Here is a 23,679-nt window from a genome sequence, read left to right on the forward strand (position 1 = left end):
AATAAAGAAGATAAGGTGTAATGTCGGTCTGTGTTGCAGGCTTCGTGCAGGTCGTGCTAGTTTTAGTAACTGCTCAGCCCAGAAGGCAGAACAGAGCAGCTCTGAAGTGAATGGAGCGCACACCTCAGCTGAAAGAAGTCCGAGCCACTTTAAAGGCGCCTCCACGAGTAACACAGCAAGCCTGGGTTGCGGAGACTTTTCAATTCAGGATTTTTTTTCTTTTCACTTTAGCATTTATAGGCGCTGGAGTGGGTGGACGCTTACAATTTGTCCTGGTGAAATATGATCGAACGGAACCGGGGCGGGTGAAGGCACATGGGAAAGGACTGTCCGAGTACTGTGGGCTCCTCTAAAAGAAAAAAACAAAACAAAAACGATTTAGTTGGAAGAGGATTTGACGAAGTGGGCTGGTTACAAAAAGCTGATGTTTGTTTCCAGGAGAAGAAGCTATGCACATTGTGCTCGAACCAAGCCCAATGGACAGACTGAGTGGACTGCAGATAAACTAGACTTCTGAGGGACACTATCCAGAGGGCACACAGCAGAACCACCGTTAATGTAGCCAACATGTTGCAGTTGTCTTTGATGAGTGTTTTATGGACTTTGTTCATCTGCAGCAGAAGTTATGCACAGGAAAGACCGTGAGTAGCCAAACCTGCTTCTGATACTTTTGATGTTGTGTGCACTATGTCAATATTGAGCATTTTTAATAAGTCCTCCTAAGTGTCAAAATCTATTGCACGCATACTATTAATAGGCTATTTTTTACTCAGTATTTGTTTAAATAACATGGAGAATAAATGGGGGGAAAAGTATAACATTGCATATGTTTATGTAGCCTATTCAGTCGTTACTGTTGCACAATGATGTAATAAGTGGCATTACTCTGATGTCTATCATAATACTGATGATACAGACTTTGATTAGACCTTAGGGAAAACATTGATCAGTGCAGCCAATCATTTGACTGCTTGCTAAATATGGCCTCTGTGCAAGTGATCTCTCTGTAGATCAAACACACACTCAATTTCCTCATATTATCTCGCTTTCCCCAAGCCTTATTTTGCAGGGGAGTTTCTCACGACTTTCTCTCTCAGGATCTTGCGCGTTGCCCCTGGCTGTAATGCTGTATTGCCGTAATGCCAACCACCTGATCTCCTTCCCAGGCATGCAAGGAGGGTTTCTTCTCAAAGCTCTGCTCACTTCTAATTTGCCTGATCTTCATTCAAGTTCATAGCAAACCCTTTTGCCTTTCGTAGAAATCAAGAACCACTGAAGTGTGACTGAGCCAGCCAAATAAATTCATTTTTCGTCATTAAAGTTCACATGCCACATTTCTTCAAGGATTTGAGTCACTCAGTGAAAACACTGTGCTGTAAAGAAAGTTGTGATTGTTCTGCATAAGAGTGAACATGTCTGCATATAATCCCCTAAATATGACCTTTGCTCTCAGACCCCATTTAAAACTTCTTTACACAATTAAATGTGTCACTGTTCAGAATTCCCCTTGTAACTTTTTTGTCAGACCACCTAAAGAGAACAACAGAAAATGGGGAGCCAGAAATAGTCACATAATTAGCCCTGGTGTAATTATGTAAATAGATCTTCAGACATTTCTGCATTAAGTTTACATACAAATCTCAATTCACCTCCTTCACCTGTAACTTCTTAGATGTTGTGTTTTCCCCCCTTTTCACTAGAATCTCAGAATCTTTATAAATGACCACACAACATGTTGTTAGATTCTGATTTCGGTGCTGTATTTCAGACAGCTCAAAGTGTGTAAGTAACAAACAATACATAACAAATACGACTTTCTGTCCAAAGCTTCAGTGCCCTATCCAGGCAGAGGGAATTCAACTGTATTTCAATATGACTGACATTGTTGAATTCATTTATTTCCCTTTCCCTCTCGTTCTCAGGGGTTACTTGGTTGCTGCCCCATCCTTGTTCCGGGCAGGCACAGAGGAGTCCATAAGCGTGACGATCTTCAATGCAAAAGCAGAGACTCGGGTCCAGGTGCAGTTGTCAGTAAAGGGTCAGGTGGTCGCCCATGGTCACTCCTCAGTACTTGGTGAGAATTATATCAATGATAAGTGTCTTTGCCAGAATTAGCAGCGCTAGTGTTATTCCTCAAATCCACTATATAGCTTGTATCGTAGTAACATTTATATATTTTCTCTTGCTCCTATAGACAAAGGTACCGTCAAGCTGAAGGTGAGTGTGAATTTATCTGAACGTCCTATAATAACACTACTCAATAGAAACGACACATTTAGGTGTGACAGCTGTTCAGTAGTGAGTGTCCTTTTGTCCACAATACCAATGTTTGCGATGATACTTCTGTCTTAGCTCAGGTAACAACCTCACCTTGCTATAGCAGTTGATGGGCTGTAAGAGATACATCCTAGACATGACTCTTTCTGCCTCTGTGTATCTTTATTTCCAACATGTGCCTCTTAGTGTAAACCACACCCTCTTTCTCGTAAAATACTGTCATCTGCAAAGTGCTGTGTGATGTGTTTCTCTCCTCTGTTACACATTACGTCACTTATTTCTAAGAATAATTATTCACTCAGTACTATCAGGTGTACTAAGTGTTTGCTCCTTTATCCAGTTACGTCGCAGACTGAAACAAACCTGATCCAGATTTTGTTCTATTTATGTTGTATGTATGTTTGCATGCCATAGGTTCCCTCTGGGCTGAGAGGTCAGGCCCACCTGAAAGTGTGGGGGAATCGTCACCTCACAGAGGGAGGCTACATCTTCCATAACTACACCACAGTCACCGTCGACAGCAAGACCACGGCTGTCTTTATCCAGACCGATAAACCCATTTACAAACCCAGACATAAAGGTTTCTAATTACTATTTTGACTTTAACAAGCTTTTAAAGAAATTGGGTGTCACGGTGGCGCAGCTGTTAGAGCTCGTGCTTCACAGCTTGAAGGTCCCGGGTGCGATTCCCATCTGGACAGGGTCTTTCTGTGTGGAGTTTGCATGTTCTCCCCATGTCTGTGTAGGTTTCCTCCAGGTACTCCGGTTTGCCCTACCACTAAAAACATGTACAATGACCCTCCTGATAAAGGGGGGTCATTAATCTTAGAGGGACTTTCCTGGTTAAATAAATGTCAAATAAGAAAAAATAGAACATTGGCTTTAAAGATGGGCTTCTCATACATAAAAGCGTATGCATCTAATTCAATTTCTGTTCTTTTTTCTATAGTGTTCATCAATGTTTACACGGTCACCCCTGACCTGAGACCGACTGATGTGAAGGTGAGGAAAAAACGTTTTATTAAGTTATTTTTTCTGCACAAATAGACAATTATTTATCTATCGAAGTCTGTCTGGAGTCATTTTTTGTGGAATGATAGCAGCAACACTTAGTGTCCAGACAGTCGCTTTATTGATGGTTACATCTATAAAGCTCTGCTGCTGCTAAATGGTAGTGCTCTCTTCACAGAGGGATGATTGTTGGATAAAGTAGGGTTAAGACAAGAAGGAAATTTATCCTAGCAACCGAAGTGTTTCATGTATCTCTGTCTTTCTTGTTTTGCAGGTTGAGGCCTATGTTTTGGTGAGTGGAGGTTAAGGGACCACCCATGCTTTGCAAAGCCAATGGTTTGGATAGGACAGTAGCAATTTTATTCCTCATGTAGATATAGATTATAGAGCAGAAGTCATGGTGCTGCACTTAGATAACAGGATGCTTTGTGGAGCAGTGCAACATAAACAACATCAAAGGCTCTCGCCTCTTCCTTTCCTTCTGTCTAGTGTTTGTATGTTTGTTTTACCACCAAAATATTGTTTTATTGTTATTATGTTATAACTAGTATACTCATTAATGGGTCATACAAATGAATGCTTCATTTATTTTGTACAACAATTGAGCTACATTTGTATATTTTGGCACGTGTTATTTTTCAGGATCCAAGAGGATCACGGATGGTCCAGTGGAAAAGTCTAAAGTCAGTTTGCTGTGGTAAGCTGTTAGCTGTACTGCTGTTTTTGTCAGCCACAGCTTTTTAATAAAATTCGTTGACTTTTTTCTCTCGAAGGAGTGGTAAACATGAGCTTCCCTCTGTCTGACCAGCCTGTTTTTGGAGAGTGGTTTATCTTAGTGGAGGTGCAGGGCCACACCTATAACAAGTCGTTTGAGGTGCAGAAATATGGTGAGACATATTCTTATATTCATTATTATAACAGTGTTTGCTAGTAGAGTAAAGTAGACTTGGTACACTGTGCAGTATTTTAAGTGGCAGTAATTAAATAAGAAAGTAATGATTGATCTTCTTAACAGTTATGCCCAAATTTGAATTGGTGATTGATCCACCTCCTTACATTCGTGACCTAAAATTGTGTGAGCAGGCCACAGTAAGAGCCAGGTACATTTTCTGTCCTATGTTTTTCCTTTAAATTGCTGTTTCCCCATCATAGATGTTCTTGTTTTGTTGGGCAGGTATACATTTGGAAAGCCTGTGACTGGGAAGTTAACTGTTAATATGACTGTCAATGGAGTAGGCTACTACCGCCATGAAATGGGTCATCCTGTCATTAAAACCATGGAGGTTAGAAATATCCCTACAGAAATAACTTAAGTTATATAATATCTTGCCTATATTCATTTTAATTGAGGTTGACACAGTGTACAGTTTTGTAGTTATGTATGTACTCATGGGTTGTATACACATAACTATACACTATATCAACTTGAAATACATTGGTAACTAATGCACCTTAACTGTTATTTCAGATTAAAGGGTCGGTCAATTTTAGCCTCTGTGTGAAGGACATGATGCCCTTGGATGTGGCAGAGCACTTTAGAGGCACTGTGAGCCTTTGGGCGACTGTAATTAGTGTTGATGGGAGCACACAAACCATGTTTGATGATTCAACTCCTGTTCACAAGCAGCTTATTGACATCAAGTACTCAAAAGACACACGCAAACAGTTCAAGCCTGGGCTTCCTTACAATGGAAAGGTAAGAAGCGTTTTTTGTTATGTAATAATCTTGTTTAGGTTACATTCATAATCTGTTCTACAGCTTGAGGTGACATACCCTGATGGCAGTCCAGCTGACGGTGTTAAAGTTCGCGTTAAGGCTGAGCTGACACCCAAAGACAATGTGTACACGACCGAGCTGATCTCAAAGAATGGCCTGGCCACATTCGAAATCCCATCCATTCCTGCTGCTGCCCAATATGTGTGGCTGGAGGTCAGTGCTCACTCTGAACAGTGACGAGTACAACCACCACCTTAATCTAAAGACGTTTTCTTTGTACAGACCAAGGTGACATCCATTGGTGAGAAGACAGTAGGAGATCAGTACCTGCCCAGCTACCTCTCCATCAGCAGCTGGTACTCACCCAGCAGGTGTCACATACAGATCCAAAGCCCCAGTGCCCCGCTTACGGTGATTATTTTTGCCACCTGCCCTTAGCACTGCACTAGCATATTTGCTTAAATCTGTCATATTTACATCACAGATGTTGCATTAGTTATAATTAAATCATTCTTTTATTGCCTGCACTTTTTTTTTTAATTGCTCATTTGTGCACATTTAGACGGGCCAGGAAGTAGAACTTTCAATTAAGTCCACGTGCCCCTGCAACTTCACTCTTCACTATGAGGTGGCCTCAAGGGGAAACATTGTTCTTTCGGGACAACAGTTGGCCAACCTGACTGCCCTTCATAGAGGAAAGAGAGCCACGGTCACATTCGACAAAAACATCCATACCACCCCTTCTACTTCTGGTCAGTGGCCTTTTATGGACTCTGATTTTCCCTTTTGTCCCTTTTTATTTTATTCACCCATTTTCTGTTACATTGCTGTATTGTATTTGAAGAAATGTTTCCAAATATGATACACAGGTTCTGTATCACACACAGAGATGGAAAGCTGTGTGTCTTATCTCCGGTTCCCTATTAGACACAGCATGGCACCTCTGAGCCGTCTCCTGGTCTATTACGTGAGGGAAAATGGGGAGGGTGTCACTGACAGCCTGCAGATCCCAATACAGCCAAGCTTTGAGAACCAGGTTGGTGCATATATACATTATGTAATGATGCAATTCAGACTCCTGTTTTTTCTATACAGCAATTTAAAGTCTTATGATCAAATATACATTTGTAATAGAATTTTGTAATAGGATTTTCATGTATTTTTTTTATTTAATTGACCTTTATTTAACGAGGAAAGTATTCAGTTGAGGGAAAGGATTCTGGGCTGAGAGATAGTAGCAACATTAATACTTTTCTGTGCACTCACACAACTAACAAAAAAAGTTTTGTTTTTTTACTTTTACTTGTACCGTGAGTAATAAAGGGACATTACTTGATTGCAGACCTCTACTTAACCCAATTTGCAATCCTGCCATAGGAGCTTGTACTTACCAAATAAATGTTGGATTGCTGCCAGAGATCTCCAGCGCCAGCTCTGTCCTCAGTGTTATACGTGTAAACACACAGCTGTGTTGGCCTGGGAGAGCTCCCCAGTTCCTGCCTGCATTAGGTGGAGTTAACTCTCTGAAGTATTTACAGCTCTGTGGTATGCCTTTAGAGCATGTGTGTTTGTGAATTGGAGGAGGGGGTGAGGGCAGGACGAGCAGAGGGCTGGAGGCCCTATGACAGAGACTGACACCACAATGACAGGTTACAGAGTGGTGAAAGGAGAACATTTTTCAACTCAGGATTTGAAAGTTTATGTTTTCTCCTCAAACACTGTTGCCTGCCCACATTCTGCATCTGGTTATTTGCAGTTATTACATGTAAGATATTTTATTCTTAAGTTGTAAACACTGTATCTAATTGATAGGGATGACACATTTAACTTTTAAACAATAAGAAATTAGAATGTGCCATTTCATTTGCACAGATACTGTACATTGCAATACAAGTACACTGGGATTCTTGAGCCTTTCTTTGAATCATAAATATTAAGAAAATAAACATAGGTCAAACATCAAAAAGAAAGACAGACATATATACAAATGTATTAAGAATATGAATTATTTTATTTTATATGTGTTTTGTTTTGCATACAGGTGTCTCTTTCTCTGTCAACAAATGAGTCCATGCCAGGGGAGCCAGTGACCATGCGGGTCCACGGGGAGAAGGGCTCCTGCGTTTGTGTGGCCTCTGTGGACAAGAGCATGCATCTGTTAAAGCCTGGCTTTCAGATGACTCCAGACAAAGTTAGTAGCGCAATGATAATAATAGTAAAAAAGAAAAAAAGATTTGCATCTGTCTTTCCTCCAAATAAAGGCACCGAAGGCAGCACTACAAAATATAATCTGCCTACACACTTGAATAAACGTTTTTGTGTGAACAGGTGTTTCGGGAGCTGGCAGACTTTGATGTGTCTGATGCCTTTGGTGTGTCTAAAGATGACGGGCACTTCTGGTGGCCTGGACTGTCTTCAAAGAGACGTAGGCGCTCGTCTGTGTTTCCCTGGCACTGGGACATCACGAAAGACGCACGTTTTGCCTTTACAGTAAGAAGACTTGCTTATTGAGCTCTTATTAATGGGACAGCAATAAAAAAGAATAATCCTAGTGTGTGTATATTTAACACAGGAAACGGGGCTGGTAGTGATGACAGATATGGTGAGTTTAAACCACAGACAGAGCGGAGGCATGTACACCGATGAGGCCGTGCCCGCGTTTCAACCGCACACCTCGGCCAATGTTGCAGCCACGCACACGCGCTCTCCATCCAGGTAAAGAGACTGCTCTATAAGCTCTGCAAATACTACTGACACATAAACACATGAAAGCTTTTTTTCTTGGGTGGAGTCATTTTGGTGTGAAACTTGGGTGTGTTTTTGTGATAAGACTCAGTAATAATGAAAATATGCAAGAGTGTGAGTTATTGTACAAGACCACCATAAACAATGTGGGAATATCTCATACTTATCAAATGACCCTTGAATGATCCTTTCTTACTGCATATGTTAAAAAACTACTTATTGACAAGTTTACCAGTGGGCTTTCAGTTTTATGGATTATGTTTTGTTTTGGTAATGCTTTCTAAGATAAGATCTTCAAGGAACTAAAGACATTCATATATGCATGTTTTGATGAGTGCTTGTATTCAATGTGCTGATTGTACTGGATTACAATCAATTCTTAATTAAAAAATCACAACACGGCATAGAGAAGGCTTCATGATATCTCTTTGCTGTGTTTTAGAGCAGAAAACCGGAGACGAACATTTTTCCCTGAGACATGGGTGTGGCACTGCTTCAATATCAGGTATTTGCTACATTTCTACCAGGTACAATATGTTTGCATGAAAGATGAACACCGTGTAGAAAACAATCTTTTGCAAATAATTATAAAACTATTTTATTCATAATTTTCTATATTATTGTTCCTGAACATGTACCTTAGTTAAAAAGGATACTTTTGGACAGCAGCAGTGGTCAGCAGTTCCCATAATGCTTCATTAGCCAATATAAATAAGCTGCCTAATGCCTTTCATTGGCCTCATACATTTGGGTGATTTCCACTCTGCCTAATTTCCTGTAAGTCTAAAGCTTCCTGCTTCCTTCAAAGTCTTTTAATATGGATTTGGGAAAGTTTGATCAAAAGAAAGGGTGTAAATTTGCCTTTTGAACTGTCTGTTGCGCTTTGCCAACACTAACTACAAAAATGCATTGCCAGATATGATCTCAACGTGTTTAATTCAAGGAATTGGAGGTCAGCTTTTGACTGCCCTTCACAGTATCTGTTGTTTTGACGTGTTTTTGAAGCTGTTACAGGTGTTGATTTTGACACAGGTGCTGCTCTGCAGTATTACATAAATACGTGTTTGCATGTAGAGTTGTGAGTGTTAGAGTTTTATTGCTTGTGTTAAATGAAATTACTGAGTGATGTTTAATTCCTTTTACATCACTTCCTAACAAAGGCTGTTTATTTTCGACATGTGTCTCTGGTCAGCTCTGAGAGTGGGTACACTGAACTCCAATTAGAAGTGCCTGATTCCATCACCACATGGGTAACAGACGCCATTGGTCTCTCTGAAGGAAGTGGCCTGGGCTTAGCAGAGAGCACTGAACTTCGCGTCTTCAAACCTTTTTTTGTTGATTTTACATTGCCCTATAGCCTCATCCGAGGAGAGCAGACTAAAGTTCCCCTTACTGTCTACAACTACCTTCCAACCTGCTGTGAGGTAAGATTGTGAATGTAATAACACATTTGGAAAGCTCTTTGTTGTGATACTCATCTAATCTGCTTTATAATGTCTCCACATTAACTGTCACATTATCAAAGATGTCGGTATACAGCTACGAAAGAAAGTGTGAGAAGGGGGTTTGGGATTCACTCCAGAATACCTTTTTAGCTGTATCCTATGCTCCTTAGAGATGACGTCATGTTTTCAGTTGAGCTTGTTACATCCGCTGTGTATACACAGACCTGTTGCCAATTGGTGAATGCTGTCAGTTGGTCTTGTTACTATATTTTCTGACAATACATGTAGCATAACCGAATTGTTATCTCTTTACAGGTTCATGTTAAAATCTCAGTTCCAAAAGGCATAAAGTTTGTGGGTCATCCAGGAAGACACCACCTGACAAGAAAGAAGTGTGTATCTCCAGGAGAGGCCGCCTTAACATCCATCGTACTATCTTTTTCTGAACTGGGGACTGCCAACATCACAGGTACAGGTTCAGTTCAACACATCAGAAGGGGCCACTGGTAAATTGTCTCCACTCAAGTCTATGTGATTTAGTGGCCCACCAGTCAGTCACAAGTATATCAACAGTCAACTCCTGAGTCCATATGAGAACAAAGCTGTTGACCGTGAGGGAGCACCCGCAGTTCTTCTGTGGCACTCAGTGGCATGTTGATGAGCATCAGGTCATGGGCGGTCAATGGGCCCCCCATGGCCCCTCTCCTCGCCCAGTGGCCCCCTGCATTTCCCTCTTGCAAAAAGAGTTGCCGCTGGCACTTGGCCACATTTGCAATGTGCTCTTTACTAACAGAACCAGGAGTACTTTAATGGACTCATTGTCCCATGCAGCTTGCAACAGATGACTATAAATTGCCCACAAACTATATGTAAACATATACATTACATGGGAAACTAAATGCTACACAAGGAACATGCATAATATATTTATTAGCTTCAGACCACACATTAAAGGAAAAGCACTAAAAGGCATATTTTCCTCAAAAGCTCGCGCCATTGCATACAGTGAAGCAAGCTGCTGTTCAGATGGATTCCTGTCAAGCAGGACAAGTAATGATGTGGAGGAGAAGAGAACACCACTCGGCTTGGACTTTGTTCGGAGAACCATTTTGGTGGAGGTAAGAGTTGATCAGTGTTGTAAAAATATTGTTTTGTTTTTCGTATAATTTTTATTTCTACTTATGCAGCCAGAGGGCCTCCCCAGGGAATACACCTACAGTGTTTTCTTCTGCCCAAATGGTCAGTGCAAATACTCTTCATACAATCATCAAAAATCATTTCATGATTTTTATGAACCGCCTTTGTTTTCACAGAGAGAATCCACATTTCAACCCCAAATAAGTATGAGTATCAGTATGTGAAGAAACCAGCCAGGATGAACCACTTCCAGGTGGCTGTGAAGACGCACAATGACGCACACTTTGCCCTGTCCCCCAGTCCTCATGACAGTGCAGAGATGATAGAGATTGTGCTTGGGGGCAGGCAAAACACTCGATCCTGGATCTCTATTGGTAAAATGGGTGAACCTCTCATTAGTGCTTCAACTCCAAGCATTCTGTCCTGGGATGAGTTCCGCAGCTTCTGGATCAGCTGGAGAAGTGGTGTGGTACAGGTACGATTAAATGATGTTGCTTTATTTGGCAGTGGTTTGTTTTGTAATGTTATTTTTTTCTATAGTAGCAGTTAGTTTGCCTTATCAAACCTCTGCTTAAACCATGATGAAATATACAATTAAACTGTAAAACTTCATCATGATGTTGTTTACCATCTTGGTCACATCAGCAGCATTGACCACAGGGTGTGTGTGTGTGAATTAGAGAGATTGTGCCTCTCTCTAACGTCACGGGTAACAGGCTGCTGTCACTATGGACTCTCTGATCAAGGGCCTGGTTGGTGCATGCATGGCACTCCACTTACAGGCCTCAACATTAGCTGTACACCATTCACTAAAGGGAGCAATTATAAGCGCTCCAAATGTACACCACTACGCTCTAATAGGACTCATTTATTATCCTGGGTCCTTGGTGTTTTGGCATCCATGACCTAAGGGCCTCTGTGGTAACTACAAAGTACTTTTGCACAGTTCATGTGGGGTGTGTTGTTTTTTTGACATGCAAAACTTTATTGGTTACACTTTTGGTTCTAAATAAAACAATATTATTTTAATTTGGTATATCCATTAACTAGTCAACTTTATCTCACAGATCAAATTAAAAAAAGCAATACTAAGATATTTTTTATTTTTATGTCTTCCATTTGTTTTATTGTCAGGTTGGCCATGGTTTGCAACCAACAAATGAATCACTAATTCTCCACTGGGCTGGTTATGGTGTGGGCCAGGTTTGTATTTTTCTATCTTTAGATATTATTTTTATGTAAATTTATTCCTATCTTCAATGTTGTCTCTAGGTGCGTCACATCGGCTTCTCAACAGGTTGGGGTTCAGTTGGAGAGTTTAAGATCTGGAAAAAGGAAGACTCTGAGGAAAATCACAATGAAGCTTTCACTCTTGGTGTCCCACACAATGTTGTCCCGGGATCTGAAAGCGCCGCTGCCGTTATGATCGGTACGTGTTTATTTTAGTTTTTACTGCTTTACGAAATACATCGAGACATTTTTTTTTTGCCATGAACGTTTAGGGGATGTTATGGGGCCAACTTTAAATAACCTGGATAAGCTGCTGCGGTTGCCGTTTGGATGTGGTGAGCAAAACATGATCCACTTTGCTCCCAACGTGTTTGTCCTCAAGTATCTACAGAAGACGCGGCAGCTCAGCTCGGAAGTGGAGAATGAAGCAACTGATTACCTCCTGCAAGGTACTGGATTGATTAACCATGCCTGGAACACATCACAAGTTTTGTGATCTCAAAACCAAAACATTTTTCCTTTTCAAGTATGTTTCCTTCACACAAGAAAACAGGGAGGCGCCTTGTTTGTTTATGGTTTTATTTATGCCTTAATGTGAAAAGTCACATCCTTCTGAACTGCAGACTTCACTCTTGTGTTGAATGAATATTCTTATGCTGTGAGCTGAAATAGTTGAAATAACTCAGTAAGATTGCTCAATAGGATTTGTCAAATGTTTTCTCTACTTTTTAAATATATATTACTTTTTCAGGCTACCAGCGACAGCTGACCTACAAACGTCTGGATGGATCATACAGCGCCTTTGGAGAGAGGGATTCCTTTGGCAGTATGTGGTAAGTCACTTGACCTGTGAAATTATGATTGTATGCATCAGGACAGAGACAAAGCCTGTGTGCCATTTTTATTCAACATGAGCCAATCAGACATGTTAATAACATAGTCTGTGAACAATTTTTTTTTTTTTAAATCTAAAAACCATGGATATGTCTTAAGATGCACACGCTGTGGTGTCAGTTTTTTATGTCAATACACGAAACTTGAGGTCTGGGTTCCCAAGTTTTGGCAACTAGAGTGCAGCTCATTCAGTGTTTTTCTTCAGCCCATAAAATGAGGTACTGTGGAAATTGACAGGATGTATATAAAAAAGAAAGCTTATCCAAACAGATACAAGTAGCCAATAATAATTACTCCTTTATTGCCTGCCACACCCAGTGTGTCAAAATATTTGTTCAGCCACGTAATGTAATTTTTTAGTGGTTGAGTTTGTTTTAACACTTCACACTGGGAAGCACGAACATAAAATCTAAATATTTTAGTTTACGTTTAGCAACACTTTTATCAAAACTCTTCAGACTCGTATAAAACAAGAGTGGGGTCTTCTTTCTCTTAGACACTCTTCATTCTTGTGTCTACATGTTGAGGCTGGCATGGCATTTGAGCCTGCCAAGTGACTGATCTGACAGTTTTAACGGTTTCGGGGCTGAATACCTGAGATCAAAAGATCTGATATCTATCCTGTGCTAAAACTTTCAACTTCATGTAATATCCAACACCTGTAAAAGTCCAACCATCTGCTTTTACACACACGATGCAATCTATGCATCATGCTTGTGACGTTCAGAAAAACAAGTGCTCTAACATCATTAGTCTGTGCTGAAATTTACAGCGTATGAGACAGAAAAGTAAATTGTGAATATTGTAAATATTGTCAATGAAAAGCAATAAATCCTTTAGTATCTCTTATCTAATCCTTCAAAAAAGATTAAAACTTACATTTTTAAGACAAGAGTTTATTTATTTATTTTTTGCTTAATTCCCTTGGTGCTCACAAATGCATTGGAGAAGCAGAACATGGCTTGTTTATTTTCTTAATTTGGGTATTTGTAACTTTTTATGGTAAGTAGCACATTTTTTTATCACTAGCCATGTAATGTTCTTTATTTATTTGATCGGGACAACACACATTAATGAACCATCAAGTTGTAAATGTGCCAGATTATAGCAAAACTGCTCATTTACATCCGTCGTCCCGAGGCAGGTCACACAAGTAAAACATGGATATAAAACACAATATAAAAACTATACAAATTACATTTGAGTTAAAATGAGTGCAGGACTGATTCCCTTAAGATAATGTTTAAGTTGTTTTTTTGTGTGGAATCTCCATATCTCTTCCCTGGTGCGGAGACCCCTCACTGGTTTAGGTTTAATGTAGTTAGAGAGTGGGGGCGGGGCAAGATCATGAAGCGCTTTGTAAACAAGGCAACAGTTTTTAAAATGTATGAATTTATGTTACACTTAATTGTCATTGTGAATTATTTATTTGCAACTGTAGCCATGTGTCTTTGTATATTTAATGTAATTATGGTCATTTTTGTGACAAAATGGTTTACATATTGATTGTTTTTCAGGTTAACGGCTTTTGTCTTGAAGTCATTTGCTCAGTCCCGGAGTTTCATTTTCATCGATCTCGAAGAGCTACGTGTTGCCAAATCATGGCTCATTAAGCACCAGTGTGAAGACGGCTCCTTTCCTGCCATGGGTCGTATCCTCAACAAAGACCTCCAGGTGTTCATGTTGCTATGTTTACAAAGCAAGATAAAACTGAAATCCTAATTGCCTACACCAATTTGCTAGCCTCTGACCTTCTTGGTTGAAGTTTGAAACCTGTAAAACCTTTTTTTTTTTAACCTAAGGTTATTTCCCATAGGGAGGCATTCATGGAAAAATTTCGCTCACAGCCTACGTGGTTTCAGCTCTCTTAGAGACGGGAATAAATACAGAGGTGAGTGTGCTGCAGACATGCAGGAAAAACTTCTGCCTTATAAATGCAGCGTTTGATTTGGTTTATCTTATTTATTTGTGCAGCCAAACTTCGAAGAGCTTTCTCTGCTAACATTCATGTAGAAAGTTTTATTTTGTATTTTCCAGTAGATTTTCTCTCAATATAATTTGTGTTCTTGCACATGAGCTGGAGGTTATGTTAGAAATTAGTTTATGTATACTTTATGTATACATGAAAATACTACTTTTGGTCTGAACTAATACAAAACAGTCTCATTCATGGACACTGAACCCATATTTCCAGGAAGAGAAGGTTGCAGTCGCTAAAGCCAAGGATTTCCTGGAGAGTAACACTTACTCCCCTGATGATCCTTACACCACAGCACTTTCTGCATACGCCCTGGCACTGTTACGCAGTCCCTATGCCCCGCTGGCTCTGCGCCGCCTCAACCACATGGCTATTACCCAAGGTACGCTTAATCTCTCAGTGTAGCCAAATCATTAAAAAAACGATGATAAGATTAGAAATCTTATTTAACTCGGCGTTAAAATCACAGCTTTAATGTTTCAAGGTAACTGTACATAAACGTTACCTAATGTTGTTTATTGTATATCCAAGTTGACCAGCCGCATGCTAAATTCATACATAGTTAAAATGATATGCATTGTTGTTTTGTTTTTGCTGGTAATTTCAGATGGACTGACCCACTGGAGTTTGACTGGCAGCACAATGACAGATGAGGATACATTCATGGGCTTTAATGATGGCCTTTCTCAATCAGGTAGTTAACATAATTATGATTTTGGCTTCAGTAAGCGGTAAACAAACTGTCCGTCTTCCACAGTGGTGTCAGCAGAGGTGGAGATGACAGCATATGGTCTTCTTACCTACACACTCCTGGGCGATGTGGCCTCTGCTTTACCTGTTGTCAAATGGCTTTCCAAACAGAGAAATGGGTTGGGTGGCTTTTCCTCCACTCAGGTGGAGTATACCTACAATAATTGATTATATGTTTATCATTATTAGTTCCTCTTTTAACAGTTGTATATGTTTTCATTCTAATATCATTTGGCAGGACACATGTGTGGCTCTACAGGCTTTATCAGAGTATGCAATACTTTCCTATGTAGGAGGGGTCAATCTTACCATCTCGCTAGCTTCAACCAACCTTGATTTCCAAGAGACATTTGAATTAAACAGGGACAACAAGAAACTCCTTCAAAGTGCCAAGGTAATGTTAAACTTGGATCAGATCGGTCGCTTGATTACGGGGCAAAATAGCCTATAGCATTCACTTTCATTAACCTCGACCTTATGTGCCTGACTTCTTATCCTGTTTGTTTTAGATCCCCAGCATCCCCACAGGTCTATTTGTAAGTGCGAAAGGAGACGGATGCTGTCTTATGCAGGTATTGTATCAAAATTAGAATTACTTAACTGCTACCCAAGGGAAAATTCTGTTTAAAACATCAGTTTTGCTGAAGCTCAATGAGAGGTGCCGGCTTGAGAGGACATCCGTGGTGTCTGTATGTTTAACGCCAACATACAGACACCACTTTACCATCTTTGTTGTTTTCTCTTTCAATACATCTTCTATAACCTTACATGTTGCATAATAATACATATAATTTGACTATGATCTCCATAAAAAGCTAGGCCAACATTATTATTTTAGGCTATTATTCTCCTACATGTAGATACAAAATGAATATTGTATAATATCTACACTTAGGTTGTGTTGTTTCACTTGAGGGCTCTGTGTTTTCACAGATAGATGTGTCTTACAATGTCCCAGATCCAGCATCAAAGCCAGCCTTCTACCTCAAGGTTGATCTTAAAGAGCCTCTGGAGAAACATCTTCAGCCCCCCTCTTCATCATCCCGCCACACCAGCCCGCGAGTCCGCAGTCGAGCTGACAACCGCTCTGAGCTTAATCGTAAACGCCGGGCTCCTGTCGATGATGATGACCCTGCAGCGCACCAGGATAAAATGGACCTCCACATCTCTTTGGAAGTGTGTGCAAGGTAATACTCCTCACAAAAGATGCACATATTAAAGACTTCTTAGACTTAGTATAACAGAATGGCTTTGATCTCAGGTGGCTCCACTCAGGTTCTTCCAACATGGCTGTCATTGAGGTTCCAATGCTGTCTGGCTTTAGAGCAGATGTGGAAAGTCTGGAGAGGGTATGCAACATAACTTTAATCTTCAGATTACATAATACTGTACACATGTAAAAAATATCTCAGTACTCTTCCAATACAACCCCCAGACAAATGCCCTCATTACTTGACACGTAAATAGGACATCAGTCTGCAGGCCCGTCACTGTAAAAAAGCTAGGGGTACCTGTGGAGATGTTAAACCTCACATGCTGCTGGTGGATCAGTTGAAGCTGACCTGGGTTCTTGTGGCTAATAAGCTCAGCTTACACCCCTGTGGCCTCCCTTGGAGTTTTACTACTGCCACTGACATTCCTCAATTTATGGTGGCAAACTCGCCTTCTGCAGTGTTTTCATGAGTGATGAGTTGTGAATGATTAGTTTGGCAACTAGAATCTACTATTAATTGTGTTGTCAGTCAGTTAAATGAACATTGTAAAACAAATGTTATCAGCATTTGATTTACAGACGGACAGTGGCAATTTTAGTTGCCCCATGAAGCAACCACTATTTCTGTGACAGTAGTATAGGTGTGTAAGAGTGTGGATATAAGTGTGTGTGCCTCTGTGGCGCCAGCACTGACTGAGCCCTACATAAACCCCTGCTGTCAGAGGAACAACGTACTGGCCACTACTGCTGCTTCCCCGCTCAAACCTACAAAACATTTCTTCTGAATTATGTTATTGTTGACAAGCAGTGTGTAACTCATGATATGAAATAACCTAATGTAGTTTTCTTTGCAACCATGCATCAAAATGCAGCTATTGTGCTTTCAGACAGTTGGAGTAGTACGGCCATTAGGCGGAATATAATAATTTGAACTGTACACATTTAACACATGTTTCAAAAGATGTTTTTTGGCTGTATTACACAGTTATTAATACACTGAAGTACATTAATATAAAACATGTTTATCTCCTTAACCAGCCAACATGTTTTTATTTGTTTCCAGCTGCTGATGGACAAGAGAGTGGGTCTGAAACGGTATGAGCTGAGTGGGAGAAAAGTCTTGTTTTATTTTGATGAGGTAAGATGTTATAGTTTCAGTTCTTCAAAAGTACTTGAACATATAAATTAAAAACAAGTTGTGTACAAAACGTATCTTTCAGATCCCTAGTCAGTGCATGACGTGTGTGGGCTTTCAAGCTGTCAGGGAATACATTGTGGGCAAGACTGCACCCGCTCCGGTCAAGATCTACGACTACTATGAACCAGGTGTGCCTCTGATAATATTCTCTTTAGTAGTTACAGAGCAGGGAAGGTCTTTTTGTGATTTATGAAGTACCACCTTTCCATACAGATGATGTGGTTTTAAGTACATGGCTTGGTTTCTGTGTTAACGTATAAAAATATTTTCTGTGCCACTCATGTGTAGCATTTGAAGCGACACGCTTTTACAATGTGAGTGAGAGCAGCCCATTGACTCGAGAGCTGTGTGATGGCCCAACTTGCAACGAGGTGGAGAGTTCAACCAACCAATGGACAGGTGGGTTTCTCTCTTGATTTTTCAATGTACTGTACATATTACTCATGACATAATTAAGCAAATGATTGTTACAGGCTTCGTGCAAGGGAACCATTGCAACAGTGTGTTTGGATGTATGGAGGAGGAACAGTTTGAGCGCTGCACTTGCTACAGAGACTGTGGTTATGACGGGGAGCCGGTTTGTGGGTCAGACGGGCAGCTCTACCAGAATCAGTGCCAAATGGATGTATTTGCTTGTCGGAATGGAACCAGAATCAAACAAGTCCCACTGTCCTTATGTTCTCCAAGTAAGTGCTCACACAAAGATGAGTGACTTTAAATGTCGCTGGTTTTGCCCCAGTCAGAATCGGCTGACGTCGCACAGCTGTTCAGGTGTGCTTTTGATTACTAGACTTTTTGTTCTCCTTGGTCTTGTCCCACTGCGGCCCCTGCATCTTTGCTCGCTCTATGCTGTATTACAGGGCTTTCCAAATGACAGAGTGCTTTTGTCCAGTCCTTTGAAATCTTTGTCACATTCCTTTCCGACGCACAGCCCAACAACAAAGAAGCCTTCATGTTGTGGAACAGATAGGGAAAAGACATAGACAAAACTTTGGTGGGAATAGCCCTGGGTCTGTGCCAAATGCATTGGAATTATGAACATGATTGCTTTTGTTTGCAAAGGTAGTTAGTTGGCAAGGTTGTTTGCTACTTTGCCTTATTTGTTTTTGTAAATCTGAAATGATCTGTTTCATGAAAGCCATACGCATTTCCCTTATTAGATCAAATAAAAGTACACACCTTTATTTTATTTTAGGTATTTCACTGAAAAAATGTCTCAGAAACATTTGTCCTTTGACCTGACTAATAATCTTGCCTGGAGCGAGACATCACCAGCTTGCCTCCATGGAGATGTTGCTGCATTGCTTTGACTACAAGTAGCCAAATATTAGGTTTAAAAACTAGGCCCTCACCCTAGGTCTCACTATGTTATCAAAGCGATTTTTTTGATAACCTAGTGGAAAAATAGCATGGCTGGTGCCTTGCTTTGCGTCCATATTTATTTACTGCTGTTAAGGCTCTAACATATTTCTTTGAATGTTCCGCAGTGTTGTTTTCTCCAATATACTCTATAATTCTGGATTATTAATGCATCAAGATTTTTTTCTCTAGTCATGATGTCTGTCCGTGTTTTGTTTTTTGCTTTGTTTTCAGCAGTGACCACTGTTGAGGACAGTCAGCCAGTGGCAAATCAGGATACAGAGCAGCCCTCTGTACCAGTTCAAACAGGTAGTTTTTAACCTGTTATCTATGGTTTTTGAGTGATTTTGAGTGATTGGTTTTCATGCACTTTATTATCTGCATACCATTGTGCCGCTGTGAAGGGAGATGCACATAAAGCATGGTTGGATTATTCATGTTTGTGGTAAGAGTGAGATCATTGAGCAGAGAAAAAAAAAATCTGCGACAGATGAAAGAGCGAGCGAGAGCTGTTAAAAGGTGGAGGTTAGAGAGAAATCAGCCAATGACAGGTGGAGAGCGCCTGACGTCAGAAGTAGAGAATGGAGTGGGAGAAAGATGCCCAGCTGCACTCACATCATGTATCTGCTTCGCAAACGATAAAAAAGATTAGGAAGGCGCTGTCATGCCAAAAAGATTTAAGGAAATACTTACTGTAGCATTTTGGGAAACTAAAGGAGAACTGAAGAGTCTCACTACTCAAATTCACACAATTCAAACTTTATTGCCATCTGTTATGAAAGTTATTAAATACATTCTATAACTTTTGATGTTGCCCCTTATAGCCATACTATTAGTTTATTCTAAACTGAGTTTATTCTACACTTGAGACTTTCTTTTGAACATATTTCAAATATAAAACGAAAGAAGTGAGCATGGTTCATTAGACTAGGTCTGTTATCCAATGATCAGCTGTCAAACATTTATTTATCCACACATCTGCAGTTTCAAGTTTGTCAAACAGAACTACTAGAAGCGCTCATTCACAATTTGTGGATGGGTGACATGGGAGTAAAGCAAGACAACGTGTGACCTATTAATGACTAATGTGTGTGTATAAAGTTGTACTGCCTGTACTGACTTGCCTCATGCCTGCAGCTCCCGGTAGCTGCACCTCACAAAGCTGCACTCAGTCAAAGGTCTTCTTAGTACAAAAGCTTCACACTCGCCACAGGAATGCTGTTATCCACTCACATTTACTTGTGCATAAACATATAGAAGTGTATGCACACACCTGCTCACAATATATGCTTACACAGGCAGAACTGTACTCACATGTACCAAGCTGCAGTGAGATAAGCTCAATGCTTTCAATTCATTTCAGGTTCATTGTAAACCATTAGAGCAGATGTGGACAGCATACCTGATAAAGTGCATGGAGAGTGTAATAGTTGAACACAGGATCAGCCAAAAAACTGTCACTCTTCACTATAGACTAAAGCACAGGAATTGGCCTCCTTGCACTGACTTGTCTATTACTGAACTTGTAAAAGAGCACAACACATGGAGTTTCTCCTTTTTGCATGTTTATGAAATATACACCTTATGGAGATTCGCAGATGGAGAATGTAGACCTCAATCTGTTTGCTTAACCTATGCTGGCTGATGCTGATACTGAAGAGTTATGCATCAGGTTGTGATGAGATTTCAGATTTGCATTTGGTACAGAGGGCCCCCTGCTGTCTCATTAAGGTACTACTGCAGCAGATCTTAAGGTTCAGTATGCACATGTGCTTAATAACCAATGGACTAATCTAATGGATTGGTCATAAAGATATTTAGCATCAATTCACAGAGAAATTTAAATTGTAGTGCTCTAAACCCCTTGATGCTGATTGAACGGGGTAATGAGCCTGTGTGCTGGGTGCGTGGACTCACCCCCATTGCTCTCTCTCACTATGCGCTGGAGAATCTTATGGCAGGTTACAGTGCAGGCACCGTCCCAAAAAATGATGAAGCTGATCAGGATGCTCTCTTGTTCCTCCCTCTGCAGAAGGATGGGTGCCTGCACTTCTCAGTTTATGGAAGAAGTAGAGACCAGACCAGTGAATATGCAGCTTCATACGCAATTCCCGTGTATTTTGTCAATCAATTGTTTTGTACAGCCCAATATCACAGCAGGAATTGCCTCACAGGGCAACAACAAACAATAAGACACAGAACAAAAACAAAATGCAGTGTCACGGCAAACATAATGTCCAACAGAGGTCATGTCTAAATAAGCAGTCAGCAGCAGATGCCATCAGGACTAACCTTAGTTAGAGAAGAACACGTTGAGCAACAGTATTTTCCATGTTGTCCAGTTCAGTCTAACATTATTGTTTATGTTCAGGTGAAGATGACCAGGCGTCTATTGCAGAAGTCTCCTATTATTCTTATGAGTATGACCCTGACTCAGAGCCGTTCCTTGCTGATGCAGACACCGTTGACCAGTTTTTCCCTCCTATTGGTGCGAAGATTGAGTCCAAGATTCCCACAGATATTCCGCTACCAACACCAGACAGAAGGAACAGTCCAGAGCGATGGTACTTCCGTTTTTTGTTACGTTTTCAACAATACCGTCAGTACAAGTTGTTAATTGTAAACATATCTCATGTTTCCCTTTTTCCACAGAAACAAATGTGAGCTCACCTCAAAATTGTATAATATTTGTGAATATGCAAATGGACAAAAGACCAGAGACGCAGTCAGTCTCGGTTTGAAAGACATGCCCAAGTCTGGAGATGTTTATTGGTGTGAAAGAGTATGTGATTGGTGTGTATAATTTACTTGTATGTAAAAATAGACTCCTCCAGTCTCGAGTGTCATCTTTAGGCAACAAGTATTCTTCACCGTCCTGCCTTATAATCACTAGAGGAATCAAGTATTTATATTTGTAATTACACATAAAGCAAAATATTTTGTAATATTTTTTATGGTATTTATTTGTAGTTATAAATCTTTGTTTACATTATGTCAGGGCTCGTCTATTCTTTTTTTTATTCTGATACCTTATGGCTGTTTCACCTTTCCTGTGTGTGTCCAAGAAGATATTTTTTGTTCATAGAAGCTTTAATTCAGTTGATGAAATGTTGATAAATTCCTGTGCTGGTATCCTGCTGGACATGGACATATGCTAACCATATGCTTTACAGGAACATAAGCTGCTCTGAGTGTACAGGGCTGCACAATATTAGATAAACCTGCAAAGTCCAGTGTCTTTGCTATTACATTTTAATTTAGTAAGCACTAAGGTCACACCTGTCCTACTTCAAAAGACATTTTTGATGATTATGTGCAGCCCACAGCCACAAACTTAAAGACGGGCAAACATAACAAGCATCTTTTCTCGACAGGATCTACTCCTAAGTACACATGGAGCTACATCACAGAATATAAGCTATTGTTCCGATTTCAGAAGCAATCATTGATATCAATGATGAATGAAGTTTTCAATTTGTGTAAATGTTCCAAATTTAGTTGACTGTAGCCCTTTTATTTTGCGCCTTTAATCAAGTACCAATAAAAAAGTCACAAGTACAAAATTGTGTTGTTTTTTGTTACTCTTGTCTGGGTTTGGTGCCATACCAGAGCCATGCAGACAGTGATGGTGCACTGGCGGTATTTATGAACACTGTGCAGCTCTATTTCCTTTCAAAGGCTAGTTAAGTCTGGAGATAATTTCCTGTCAGCAGCTGCTCGTATAATAACCATGTTTCTTCTATAAACCCCTGGCATGTTTTAGTGACATAAAACTTAAGCGTGTGCATGACGATATACAAGTCAAAGGTTTTATGTTTGTGTTGCTCTCAACAACAGACTGGTTACCAAAGCTGCAGCTGGGAGGGAGTTTAGCTCTGTTAAAGTTTAATGATTGTTTTTCGACACATGTCACTTGTCATCCATCTCAGCGGCAACTGTGGCCTCTGGCTGAGCAGGCCCTTAAATAGCCAGCACAAATCATCATTTGGATTGAGTGGATCAAAGACAGAGTAACAACATCTGAGTGCGTGCGCAGCGCTCACTTCCAGCAGTGTGTTCCAGCTGCAATTCATGAAACACATCAACAGGTCAAGATGAAAGCAGGCTGTGGTTGCTGCACATGTGCTGAACTGGGAGTGACCCTGCATGGATGTGATAATGATAGACATTCTGGAAAATAAACATTAATCTTTACTTTTCCTTTTAGACACACTTGAATGCACTGTAGTGAGCAAACCTTTGGAGTGTTGACAGTAGTGGAAAATAACATTAATAAAGTGAACTAAACCAAAACACATAAGCATTTGATTTACAGGAGTACAACAGGATAGATCTAGCTGTATGCAGTATGTAATTTTACCTGAGCAACATTTCAAAGTACCAGTTTCTCTTGGGCAGAGCCTCTGGATATTAGTTCTTTAAACACACAAATATCTGGATGCCTGCCACAAACTTTCTGCATCAGTCTCCCTGGTAACTCCATGCATGATTGAAGAGTAATATTGCTTCTCCACACTGCAACGAGCAGAAAGAGTGAAAAGAGAAAGACGGCACAGGGGGATCTTGGTTTCATGGTTTACTGTGGGGGAGCTAGCATTACATGAGAGTGAATCTGAGTGATGACATTGTTCTTTGGGAGCACCCGAGTGCACCTATACATGCAGCTCTGTGGAGGACAGGCCATTCACTCATCAATGACAGTGAGTGGAGCGACTGGACAAAGGC

General features: G+C 40.4%; 2 protein-coding genes across 2 annotated transcripts in view; one reads left to right on the top strand and one right to left on the bottom strand.

Moving 5' to 3' along the window:
- tle2b (TLE family member 2, transcriptional corepressor b) overlaps positions 1 to 23,679 on the bottom strand; it is a 245,645-nt gene that overhangs the window by 4,199 nt on the left and 217,767 nt on the right. The gene's annotated exons all lie outside the window — the stretch shown is intronic.
- cpamd8 (C3 and PZP like alpha-2-macroglobulin domain containing 8) lies at positions 106 to 22,459 on the top strand. Its single transcript, XM_079575138.1, has 44 exons — positions 106 to 641; positions 1,923 to 2,074; positions 2,195 to 2,217; positions 2,692 to 2,857; positions 3,227 to 3,279; positions 3,563 to 3,580; positions 3,931 to 3,985; positions 4,062 to 4,175; positions 4,304 to 4,388; positions 4,463 to 4,571; positions 4,757 to 4,984; positions 5,048 to 5,218; positions 5,288 to 5,416; positions 5,568 to 5,757; positions 5,893 to 6,041; positions 7,047 to 7,196; positions 7,334 to 7,495; positions 7,578 to 7,720; positions 8,193 to 8,255; positions 8,943 to 9,174; positions 9,511 to 9,664; positions 10,183 to 10,313; positions 10,383 to 10,434; positions 10,509 to 10,807; positions 11,467 to 11,535; positions 11,605 to 11,761; positions 11,835 to 12,011; positions 12,314 to 12,395; positions 13,974 to 14,130; positions 14,273 to 14,347; positions 14,651 to 14,816; positions 15,042 to 15,128; positions 15,192 to 15,328; positions 15,423 to 15,578; positions 15,694 to 15,756; positions 16,118 to 16,371; positions 16,446 to 16,533; positions 17,461 to 17,535; positions 17,618 to 17,723; positions 17,884 to 17,994; positions 18,069 to 18,281; positions 19,189 to 19,263; positions 21,326 to 21,518; positions 21,607 to 22,459. Coding segments are annotated over exons 1-44 (5,544 nt in total). The 5' UTR covers positions 106 to 567; the 3' UTR covers positions 21,608 to 22,459.

Source organism: Gobius niger (assembly GCF_951799975.1).
Source record: "Gobius niger genome assembly, chromosome: 17".
NCBI lineage: Eukaryota > Metazoa > Chordata > Actinopteri > Gobiiformes > Gobiidae > Gobius > Gobius niger.